This window comes from Oncorhynchus kisutch, linkage group LG14, assembly GCF_002021735.2.
Source record: "Oncorhynchus kisutch isolate 150728-3 linkage group LG14, Okis_V2, whole genome shotgun sequence".
Classification (NCBI taxonomy): domain Eukaryota; kingdom Metazoa; phylum Chordata; class Actinopteri; order Salmoniformes; family Salmonidae; genus Oncorhynchus; species Oncorhynchus kisutch.
Genome location: NC_034187.2, coordinates 24,280,654 through 24,293,005, shown reverse-complemented (window position 1 = coordinate 24,293,005; position 12,352 = coordinate 24,280,654). Strand labels below are relative to the sequence as shown.

General features: G+C 41.5%; 1 protein-coding gene across 2 annotated transcripts; it reads left to right on the top strand.

The window, feature by feature from the left end:
- The first annotated feature begins 3,375 nt into the window (after window positions 1-3,375).
- tmx4 (thioredoxin-related transmembrane protein 4) lies at window positions 3,376-12,336 on the top strand. Of its 2 annotated transcripts, XM_020501311.2 has the most exons (8): window positions 3,376-3,696; window positions 4,218-4,333; window positions 4,486-4,531; window positions 4,630-4,758; window positions 10,043-10,088; window positions 10,183-10,284; window positions 10,921-10,984; window positions 11,076-12,336. In XM_020501311.2, the coding sequence occupies exons 1-8, from the start codon at window positions 3,479-3,481 to the stop codon at window positions 11,195-11,197; spliced, it is 843 nt and encodes a 280-aa protein (XP_020356900.1). In that variant the 5' UTR covers window positions 3,376-3,478; the 3' UTR covers window positions 11,198-12,336. The 2 variants fall into 2 exon arrangements, with proteins under 2 accessions (XP_020356900.1, XP_031643930.1); XM_031788070.1 differs by having other exon boundaries at window positions 3,422-3,696; window positions 10,043-10,284.
- The last annotated feature ends 16 nt before the right edge of the window (window positions 12,337-12,352 follow it).

Here is a 12,352-nt window from a genome sequence, read left to right as displayed (position 1 = left end):
GCAGGGCAGAAATTTGACGAACTGACTTGGATAGTGGGCATCCTATGACAGTGCCACGTTGAAAGTCACTGAGCTCTTCAGTACAAGCCATTCTACTGCCAATGTTTGTCTATGGAGATGACATAGCTGTGTGCTTAATTTTATACACCTGTCAGCAACAGGTATGGTTGAACCAGCCGAATCCACTAATTTGAAGGTGTGTCCACATACTTTTAACCAAGTAGTGTATGAGGATACAGTTATGAGTGTCCAAAAGAGCGAAGGAATGTGAGGGAATGTGTGTGTGTGTGTGTGTGTGTGTTTGTGCATATGTATACAGAAACCATAGGTCTATGCGTACCCTCTTCTCTCAGGCAGTGCTAAATAGAGAATAGTGTTGTTACAATGTGGATGCAATGATAGACTGTAGAGGAGATGTGAGGACAAACAAACAGGCAGAAAGATTGCCCCTCAGAGCCAAACTGGCAGCCGGCCCAGTGGCTGGGCCTGAGACTCCTGCTGTCCATAAGACACCTAAAAGTGTTGGCTGGCTCAGCTGGGTCTTTGGTGGAAAAAGAAAACGATGTATCTACCTGATGACAAAGACAAATTGGTAAGGAACATGTTATTTATTCATTCTATAGAGAAATTTTTGTGGATTCATCTTTTTCTCTGTAGCTTCATTTACATTGCTGTTATATTCTTCCTCGGGTTGTCTGCATTCAAAACATAGGGCAAGGCTAATGTATTCACTTTAATTAATGTCAGTTTAAAGTAGTGGATGTGTAACGGCAGATCTCCTCTTCGTCTGAAGAGGAGTAAGGATCGGACCAAGATGCAGCGTGGTAAGTGTTCATGATGATTACTTTAATAAATAAACTGAACACTGTAAAATACAAAACAATAAATGTGAACATGAATGAACCAGTACCGTGTGGCGACAAAAACCCTCACACGGAAACAAACACCCACAAACCAACAGTGAAACCCAGGCTACCTAAGTATGATTCTCAATCAGAGACAACTAACGACACCTGCCTCTGATTGAGAACCATACTAGGCCGAAACAGAAACCAAACATAGAAAAACAAACATAGACTGCCCACCCCAACTCACGCCCTGACCATACAAAATAAAGACAAAACAAAGGAAATAAAGGTTAGAATGTGACAGGATGACTTTTGTATTTTAACTGTGAGAATCTTACTAATATACTGTATGTATGATATAAATACGATTATGGGAATGCAGTACTTAGGGGCCTACTTGCAAATTCAATTAATAAATTACAGTGCTGCAAGGATTCTGACACAAACACAAACATCTGGCCACATCACCCACTTCCTTGCTGACCTTCATTGGCTACCTGTTCCTCAAAGCCCTAAATGGTATCAGACCTACCAACCTGTCAGATCTACTCTCCCCCTATGAACCTCCACGCATATGGTCAAGGCATGCCAAACTGTTTCATCAACTCAGGACCCGATGCCGAACAATGTAGGACCGTGCCTTTTCCTCCCACGACCCACACCTTTGGAACACCCTTCCTGACAATCTCAGGGCTGTTCAGACTGTCGGGGCTTTTAAAGCAGGCCTTAAGACTCATCTTTATCAACTGAACTACACTTCCTCCTAGACTTTGATTGTTATTTTTATGATATGGTTATACACTAAGTGTAGCAAACTTTAGGAAGATCTTCCTAATATTGAGTTGTACCACCCCCCTTTTGCTCCCAGAACAGCCTCAATTCATCAGGGCATGGACTCTACAAGGTGTCGAAAGCATTCCACAGGGATGCTGGCCCATGTTGACTCCAAAGCTTCCCACAGTTGTGTCAAGTTGGCTGGATGTCCTTTAAGTGGTGGACCATTCTTGATACACACAGGTAACTGTTGAGCATGACAAATCCAGCAGCGGTGTAGTTCTTTACATAAACTGGTGCATCTAGCACCTACTACCATACCCGAACAAAGGCACTTAAATCTTTTGTCTTGCACATTCAATTATCTCAAGGCTTAAAAATCCTTTGACCTGTCTTCTCCCCTTCAGCTACACTGATTGAAGTGAATTTAACAAGTGACATCAATAAGGGATCATAGCTTTCACCTGGATAGTTTTCTTTCAATAACAGCAAGTATATTGGGCAGATGCTCTACAAAATGCACCCTGATTTGACCATCACAAGAGCTCCAACTCAGATGCCTAGGCCACTCCCTGGCCAGCTCCCTCCCACACACTCGTGTTGGCACTCTACCCTACTGAGGTATGTTTCTGTACAATCCTTCCAAGTATATACATTTTATTAGCTGTTCTTTTACTTAGTATAACACATGGCTAAAGTAGCAATGATATAAATCATTTTCTTTTTGTCCCACAGGCCATTTGTCCAGAGTGGATTTTCCCACATCCATAAATGGATTTTTCAGCATTTTAAAAGACAAAAATAAGAATATTTCAGAACATTGCCTTAGGCGGATGTCATGCAGGTGTTTGTTAATTTTGTTCGTTGTTGGTCCATGGGGGGGGCGGGTGGGTCTTGGGGGTGGGGAATGGAATTATTTAATTTATGCATTTTTCTCGGGGGGAACTGTGGAGGGGATCTGGTGGCCTGGCGTTTGGGAGGCTGGTGGCCTGGCATTTGGGAGCTTGGGTCGGTGGCTGATGGATTGCTGGTTCGTGTCCCCGTTTTTGACCTTGTGGGAGATCTGTTGACATGCCCTTGAGCAGGGCATTGACCCTGGTTGCTTCTGTGTGTCACTCTGGATGGGAGTCTGTTAGATGACTAATGTGATGTAGTTGTTGAGCGGCTTCACTGCAAGTATATTGTATGTTTTAAATGTTCAATGAAAAAAAGAACATTTCAGAATTGAAAAAATTATTTGGTGACAGCGAATAAAAAACTCAAGCATATCCCTCCCTCTGTCATGCTCACATTGTTTTGATATGTGTTCTATCATAATTTACATGCCCATTATGTGTGCATTGCTATACATTACATACTGTACAGATCAGTGTATTTTATACATATCTTTCAAAAATATATTTAAAAACAACTAGCACTTCCCAAATGTAAATAGTATTTTTTGTTTGGGGACAGGCAGACACTGTAACTGTTTGCTCATAGAAATTATAAAGTTACAAACCATTAGGGACAAGGTTATAGGGACACTAATTTGTATTAAGGCCTTCTCATTCAGATTCCCATTAACCAACAGAGGGACACCTACCTTTAGTTTCACAATTTCCCATGTGTGTGGTCATTGCCTTTTCCCTTTCAGAATAGAGACACCAATAAATCATTTTTCACTACCTTTAGATCCATCTGTCTGTGGTATAGCAGACCACCTTAAAAAACACACGCACGCACAAACACACACAAACAATGACACACGCACACACTTCAGGTTGTTAGATGCGCCGGTCGACCTTAAAAAAAATCCCTGTTTCTGTTACTTCCGTGTTTAGCGTTCTAGGCAGTTTTCGTTTCGGAACAGCAACATGGCGCAGCTGAAAACAAAACGTTCCTGTAAACTGTTATGTCAAACTAATTCACCTTCATGTAAATTATCATGTAGTCATCTTTTCCAACCACTCCTCTCAATAATATTAGTCAGCTCCATCGCAAGTTCTGCTGTAGCAGAAACAGAGACAGGCGTCCTGACAATAACAGATGCTAACTGGACGGTCACTATGGATGGCGAGTGGATGATAAAGTTGTGAGTACAGTACGAAGTCGTACTGATGATCTGATGTATGCATGTTTGGCGGAAGATGAAAACGGGAGGGGGGAAGGAGGATATATATAATTTAAGCTATTAAGGGCCGAATAAGATTTTAGAGTAAAACTTTTGGTCTAGGTCCAGAGTGAGTGTATTCTATTCCAATAATTCAGATGTTTCATGTTGAAGTTGATGGAACATTGAATGTGAAACTATGCTCTCTTCAACCTATATAGATCATGCCAACGTATTTTCCTGACGTTGAAAATAAGTATTTTCTGGATGTTGAAACCAGGTTAATTTTCAGTTCTGAACGAAATGCTGGAAGGGGGGCCTGAGTGAAAACATTTGGGAACCCCTGCTCTACTGTACTGAACTATACTTTGCTGTCCAAATAGTGAATCATAGACGTCTATGATTGATTCAGATGTGGTTTTTAGAACACCTGACTTGTGCTCTGAACACCACCCACCTATAGAATCTCCATAATGTCCATAGATAAATGTGTGTGTGTATAGTGTTGCTCCCTGGTGCCCGGCATGTGCCCAGCTGAAGGAGCAGTGGGAGAGATTCTCCAGCCTGGCAGCAGCCATGGGGGTTTCTGTAGGAGAAGTGGACGTCACTGAACAGCCTGGTATGGAAATATTATGAAGTTGATACTGTTGGCTCTTACTGTCCTCAATATTGTCTTCTCCTTGCTGTGTGAGATTCAATGCCATACTGAGGCTCCTTCTAACCATCCATCTCTCCTTTCTCTCGTATGTATGTGTGTTTCTTTTCTTTCAGGTCTCAGTGGACGATTTTTGGTTACCACACTGCCAACCATTTTCCAGTTAGTATCTCAGTTAACCTTTGACCCTGTCCTTTGATCCATGACCTTTAACCTTTCTAACTTTGTATACAGCATTTATCTGTGTGTGTATTCTACAGTGTAAAGGAGGGTAGCGTGAGGAGGTATGTGTCTGTCCGTGAGGCGGAGGAGTTCCATACATATGTCTCTAACAGGAGGTGGGAGGAGGTGGAACCACTGCCTTCATGGAAGTCTCCTACTTCTCCTCTGTAAATATACACACCATATACAATACCAGTCGAAAGTTTGGACACACCTACTCATTCCAGGGTTTTAACTTTTTTATTTTTTATTTTAAAAACTATTTTCTACATTGTAGAATAATAGTGAAGACATCAAAACTATGAAACAACACATGAAATCATGTAGTAACCAAAAAAGTGTTAAACAAATCAACATATATTTATATTTGAGATTATTCAAAGTAGCCACCCTTTGCCTTGATGACAACTTTGCACACTATTGGCATTCTCTCAACCAGCTTCATGAGGAATGCTTTTCCAACAGTCTTGAAGGAGTTCCCACATATGCTGAGCGCTTGTTGACTGCTTTTCCTTCACTCTGCGGTCCGACTCAACAATCTCAACTGGGTTGAAGTTGGGTGATTCAGGTCATCTGATGCAGCACTCCATCACTCTCCTTCTTAGTCAAATAGCCCTTGCACAGCCTGGAGTTGTGCTTTGGGTCATTTTCCTGTTGAAAAACACATGATACTCCCACTAAGCGCAAACCAGATGGGATGTCGCTGCAGAATGCTGTGGTAGCCATGCTGGTTAAGTGTGCCTTGAATTCTAAATAAATCACAGACAGTGTCACCAGCAAAGCACGCCCACACCATCACACCTCTATGTTTCACGGTGGGAACCACACATGTAGAGATCATCCGTTCCCCTACTCTGCGTCTCACAAAGACACGGCGGTTGGAACCAAAAATCTCAAATTTGGACTCAGACCAAAGGACAGATTTCTAAATGTAATCTGTTACAGTTACTAGTTACCTGTCCAAAATTGTAGTCAGTAACATAACTTTTGGATTACCCAAACTCAGTAACGTAATCTAATTACATTCTGTTAGTTTTAGATTTATTTCCCCTTAAGAGGCATTAGAAGACAAAAATTTATGTTACCAATTGAATGACGTCTATTGCGGGATAAATTAATGTTCAAGTTTCATAGCTGGCCATATATGGATGTTAAAATGTACTTTAAGGGTTGGTTTACATTTACAATGTTTACACTGGGATAAAACAAGTTTATATTTGGGGTTCTGATAGAGTATGACAGTTGTACTAAGCTCATGAAGGATTTACAGTGGGGCAAAAAAGTATTTAGTCTGCCACCAATTATGCAAGTTCTCCCACTTAAAAAGATGAGAGAGGCCTGTAATTTTCATCATAGGTACACTTCAACTTTGACAGACAAAATGAGAAAAAAAATCCAGAAAATCACATTGTAGGATTTTTAATGAATTTATTTGCAAATTATGGTGGAAAATAAGTATTTGGTCAATAACAAAAGTTTATCTCAATAGTTTGTTATATACCCTTTGTTGCCAATGACAGAGGTCAAACGTTTTCACAAGGTTTTCACACACTGTTGCTGGTATTTTGGCTCATTCCTCCATACAGATCTCCTCTAGAGCAGTGATGTTTTGGGGCTGTTGCTGGGCAACACGAACAGTGGTTTCTTCCTGGCTGAGCGGCCTTTCAGGTTATGTCGATATAGAACTAATTTTACTGTGGATATACACTGCTCAAAAAAATAAAGGGAACACTTAAACAACACAATGTAACTCCAAGTCTATCACACTTCTGTGATATCAAACTGTCCACTTAGGAAGCAACACTGATTGACAATAAATTTCACATGCTGTTGTGCAAATGGAATAGACAACAGGTAGAAATTATAGGCCATTAGCAAGACACCCCCAATAAAGGTGTGGTTCTGCAGGTGGTAACCAAAGACCACTTCTCAGTTCCTATATTTCCTGGCTGATGTTTTGGTCACTTTTGAATGCTAGGCGGTGCTTTCACTCTAGTGGTAGCATGAGACGGAGTCTACAACCCACACAAGTGGCTCAGGTAGTGCAGCTCATCCAGGATGGAACATCAATGCGAGCTGTGGCAAGAAGGTTTGCTGTGTCTGTCAGCGTAGTGTCCAGAGCATGGAGGCGCTACCAGGAGACAGGCCAGTACATTAGGAGACGTGGAGAAGGCCGTAGGAGGGCAACAACCCAGCAGCAGGACCGCTACCTCTGCCTTTGTGCAAAGAGGAGCACTGCCAGAGCCCTGCAAAATGACCTCCAGCAGGCCACAAATGTGCATGTGTCTGCTCAAACGGTCAGAAACAGACTCCATGAGGGTGGTATTAGGGCCCAACGTCCACAGGTGGGGGTTGTGCTTACAGCCCAACACCGTACAGGACGTTTGGCATTTGCCAGAGAACACCAAGATTGGCAAATTCGCCACTGGCGCCCTGTGCTCTTCACAGATGAAAACAGGTTCACACTGAGCACATGTGACAGACGTGACAGAGTCTGGAGACGCCGTGGAGAACATTCTGCTGCCTGCAACATCCTCCAGCATGACCGGTTTCGTGGTGGTGTGGGGTGGCATTTCTTTGGGGGCCTCACAGCCCTCCATGTGCTCGCCAGAGGTAGCCTGACTGCCATTAGGTACCGAGATGAGTTCCTCAGACCTTGTGAGACCATATGCTGGTGCGGTTGGCCCTGGGTTCCTCCTAATGCAAGACAATGCTAGACCTCATGTGGCTGGAGTGTGTCAGCAGTTCCTGCAAGAGGAAGGCATTGATGCTATGGACTGGCCCGCCCGTTCCCCAGACCTGAATCCAATTGAGCACATCTGGGACATCATGTCTCGCTCCATCCACCAACGCCACGTTGCACCACAGACTGTCCAGGAGTTGGCGGATGCTTTAGTCCAGGTCTGGGAGGAGATCCCTCAGGAGACCATCTGCCACCTCATCAGGAGCATGCCCAGGCATTGTAGGGAGGTCATACAGGCACGTGGAGGCCACACACACTACTGAGCCTCATTTTGACTTGTTTTAAGGACATTACATCAAAGTTGGATCAGCCTGTAGTGTGGTTTTCCACTTTAATTTTGAGTGTGACTCCAAATCCAGACCTCCATGGGTTGATAAATTTGATTTCCATTGATAATTTTAGTGTGATTTTGTTGTCAGCACATTCAACTATGTAAAGAAAAAAGTATTTAATAAGAATATTTCATTCATTCAGATCTAAGATGTGTTATTTTAGTGTTCCCTTTATTTTTTTGAGCAGTGTAGATAATTTTGTACCTGTTTCCTCCAGCATCTTCACAAGGTCCTTTGCTGTTGTACTGCGATTGATTTGCACTTTTCACACCATATGTATGTTCATCTCTAGGAGACAGAACATGTCTCCTTCCTGAGCGGTATGACACCTGCGTGGTCCCATGGTGTTTATACTTGCGTACTATTGTTTGTACAGATGAACGTTTCCACACTTCAGGCGTTTGGAAATTGCTCCCAAGGATGAACCAGACTTGTGGAGATCTACACTTTTTTTTCTGAAGTCTTGGATGATTTCTTTTGTTTCTCCCATGATGTCAAGCAAAGAGGCACTGAGTTTGAAGCCATAACATAATTTGCTGGAATTCATCAAGCTGTTAAAAGGCACAGTCAACTTAGTGTATGTAAACTTCTGACCCACTGGAATTGTGATACAGTGATTTAAAAGTGAAATAATCTGTCTGTAAACAATTGTTGGAAAAATGACTTGTGTCATGCACGAAGTAGATGTCCTAGCCGACTTGCCAAAACTATAGTTTGTTAACAAGAAATTTGTGGAGTGGTTGAAAAACTAGTTTTAATGAATCCAACCTAAGTGTATGTAAACTTCCGACTTCAACTGTATTCTTCAAGAGTCAATGGAAATAATTTACAGTATAAATCCAGAAATGGATGTAGCAACTACAGATTGCCCCTTTAAGTCTATCAAAAGTGTGCAAGTTTGAGCATGTCCATTAGGTTAGATTGAGCAATAAAAGCTCCACTTTTATTCCATAGGCTGGGATCTTCACTATGCAGCTGTTGCAAGAGTGCTTTTTTCACTGGCTGTCCAATGGTTTCAAAAACAATGATTAATAGGCAGCTTAAACTTCTTGAATTCAACCATTATTGGGTTGAAATACATATTTAGATGTGTGGACAGCCATCCACAACAACCGCAAATAGCTAAATGAGAGAGCAGCAGTGTGATTCACATCAATGCACTATGTAGATATCAATAATAAGTGATAGCCGTATTGCCATAGACTACATCATTACTGTCATCTTTACCTCCAAGCGTTTATTCAAGTTGGATAATCTTTGGATGCCGACAGTAGTCGCACCATTGGAAGATATAGCTTGGACTGTAGCCTACAAAAGCCTATTCCTGCTCTTTTCCTGCGATCCAGCAAACACATTTGGTGTGTCATCACAGCGGTCTCTGACTTGTGGTCAGACTCACTCAGGTGGAACAAACTTAAACTTGTGCCTTTTTTCCATGCTGATTTGAATGTCATTGAAGTGTCTTAGGTTTATTTTCACAAACATATTTTCTGAATTTAAAAGTAATCATCTAGTTTTTCAAAAGTATCTATAATCTGATTAGAATGTTTTTGCTGGTAGTGCAACTGATTACATGTAATCCGTTACTCCCCAACCGTCTGTTACTTGAACTCTGTGAAGCATTTATTTGGGCTGCACTCTGAGGTGCAGACAACTCTAATGAACTTATATCCTCTGCAGCAGAGGTAACTCTGGGTCTTCCTTTCCTGTGGCCGTCCACATGAGAGCCAGTTTCATCATACCGCTTAATGGTTTTTGCGACTGCACTTGAAGAAACTTTCAAAATTCTCAACATTTTCTAGATTGACTGACCTTCATGTCTTAAAATAATGATGGACTGTCGTTTCTCTTTGCTTATTTGAGCTGTTCTTGTCATAATATGGACTTGGTGTTTTACCAAATAGGGCTATCTTCTGTATACCACCCCTACCTTGTCAAAACACAACTGATTGGCTCAAACGCATTAAGAAGGAAAGAAATTCCACAAATGTACTTTTAACAAGGCACACCTGTTAATTGAAATGCATTCCAGGTGACTACCTCATGAAGCTGGTTGAGATAATGCCAAGAGGGTCCAAAGTTTTCATCAAGGCAAAAGGAGGCTACTTTGAAGAATCTCAAATATAAAATATATTTTGATTTGTTAACACTTTTTTGGTTACTACATGATTCCATATGTGTTATTTCATAGTTTTGATGTCTTCACTATTATTCTACAATCTAGAAAATAGTAAATATAAAGAAAAATCCAGGAATGAGTAGGTGTGTCCAAACTTTTGACTGGTACTGTATATTATACATAAATGTGGAATTTGTCTTGTCTTCTGTAAATATATTCTGACCTTACCTCTGACTTTGTGGATCTCCTCCCTCCAGGATGAGCTGCATGGCCGGACTCTTCAGGCTTTCACTGTGGATCCGGGTGAGGCCAAATCTCTCTCTCACACACACACACACACAGAGAAAATGGTGTAAAGGATCCACACTCACTCAGAATCGTGTGTGTGCGTGTGTAGTGGACTCATGGGTATCTGACGGGGGATTTGGGCATGCCGGTGTGGGGCTCCTACCTCTCCTTTGCCATGGCAACACTTGTCACTGGGCTGCTGATGGGACTGGTGAGTTACACACTAATAATCATTTCACTATATTATTGTATTACTACTAAACCGTTAATAAACACAAAACACTATTTTTATGTCACACACATGCTTTTGAAGGGTTCTGAACATGTTGAGTATGTCATTGTTCTGAGAAAGATGCCAAATCGTCTCTCTCTTACAGCCTGTTAGAGTATGTAGACACACAAACAAACACACACACACTTCGAGGAGTTTCTCTGCAGTGAAATGTGATCTTATGTAAGAGTGGGAGTGGGAGGATGGCTGCTATTTCAGGACTTGGTAGAGGAGACTGGAGAAGCAGCAGGAGGACAGATGTGTGGGATGCACTCAGCTGCTCTTGTGTAACCAGCTGCATTCTACTTAAAGTTTGGAACTCAACTCAACTCCTGCCTACACTGACATTAACCTCTTAACTAATTTAAACTACCTTCATTCTAAACTAGATTATTTACTATAGTTGTATTTATTTTAGGTTGACCCTGTCTAACTTCTCTGATCCTGTCTCAACCCTCCCCTCCACTCAACAGAGCTGCTTTAAACTTGTCTCTATCTCATTGTGTGTGTGTGTGTGTGTGTGTGTGTGTGTGTGTGTGTGTGTGTGTGTGTGTGTGTGTGTGTGTGTGTATGTAGGTGCTGGTCCTGGTTGCAGATTGCCTCTGTCCTTCCCGACAGAAGCGGAAGGAGGAGAGAGCAGGTGAGAGGATGATCCCACAGAACAAAGCACATACACACACACAAAGACAGTGTGTTATTAGTGCTCTACAGCTTGTGTTTGTTTCGAGCAGGAGTGTGTGTGAGTATGGCGGAGAAGAGGCAAGCGTCGGAGGCAGATGAGGGTGAGGGGTCTAACAAGGAGGAGCCAGAGACACTGAGACAGAGGAGAGGACAGGCAAAACGTACCTCCTAACCAGTGGTTGGAACCTAAATTATTTTCCAATCGTTTCGTTCTGAACAGAACCATTATTTATTTTGTTACATTCCACTGTTTTCCGACCAGCAAAATAAAGTTCTGAACCGGTTCGAACCAAATAAAAGTAACAGTTTATATTGTTCCTTTCTGTTCCCTTTTAAACCTCTGAAATTGTACAAAAATAAATAATAATTTGCTCAACATTAAATGACTTCACCAATCATGCAGTTCAGATAGAGCAGCTTGATATGGGGCAGACAAGCTATAGCTCAGTGAGTTGTTTACATGCAGCTGAAATTTTGCGGGTGGAGGAAGCTTGGCTTAAAGCGCTGGGCATCTTGTTGTGACATGCATTATCTGAATTAGGCCCACAGAATTATACCTAAGGCTTCTTTGGAGGAACTTTGAATGTCTTTGAACTTCAGAGATGGCTTAACATTGAACCAGAACTAGCTATAGCTAGCTAATGAGCTTGTGTGTGCAGAGCGGCACCAGAATTAAAAATACATCTTACCTTTTTGTAGTTAATAAATACAATGTGAAATGTGATAACTATAGTATCCTAACTAGCATTGAAAAAGTTAATCCATCTAATTAAAAATCTCTTTCCCTATCTTCTGAATCACGCTTGTAACGTCAGTGGGTTACAGCTATGCTTCGGGGGTTCTGATTCTGTTCCTTGGAAAATGTAGTTATTTTCCTGTTTTCTGTTCTGTTCCCTGAACCAGTTCCAAGGGAAATGTTCCCTTCAGACAGGACGACAAAGACAACAATTTATGCTGAACAAAAAGAGTGATTTGACTAATGCTTGTCGTGTGTTTTTAAATGTGTGTATGGGGGGGGGGGGGTCTGGAAGGTTTCACTTTTCTATTTTCGTCCACTATTGTTTTCACCCGTTTTTTATAACGTGGTCCAATTTTCTATGATTATCACAATATAAACTTTATTTTATTTTATTTGAAATAGTTTTCTATTGTTAAGACTGCCATATGCATACATACCGTTTGAGCTAGGTATGATTATATTATTGATGGATGACTATGATAATGACTGAGTGTTGTTGCCATGTGAGGAGGCCCCTCCATCCTTGATAATGGATCATTTAATCACCAAAATAAACATTTTTATACAACGGCCTCTTTACTGTCTAGT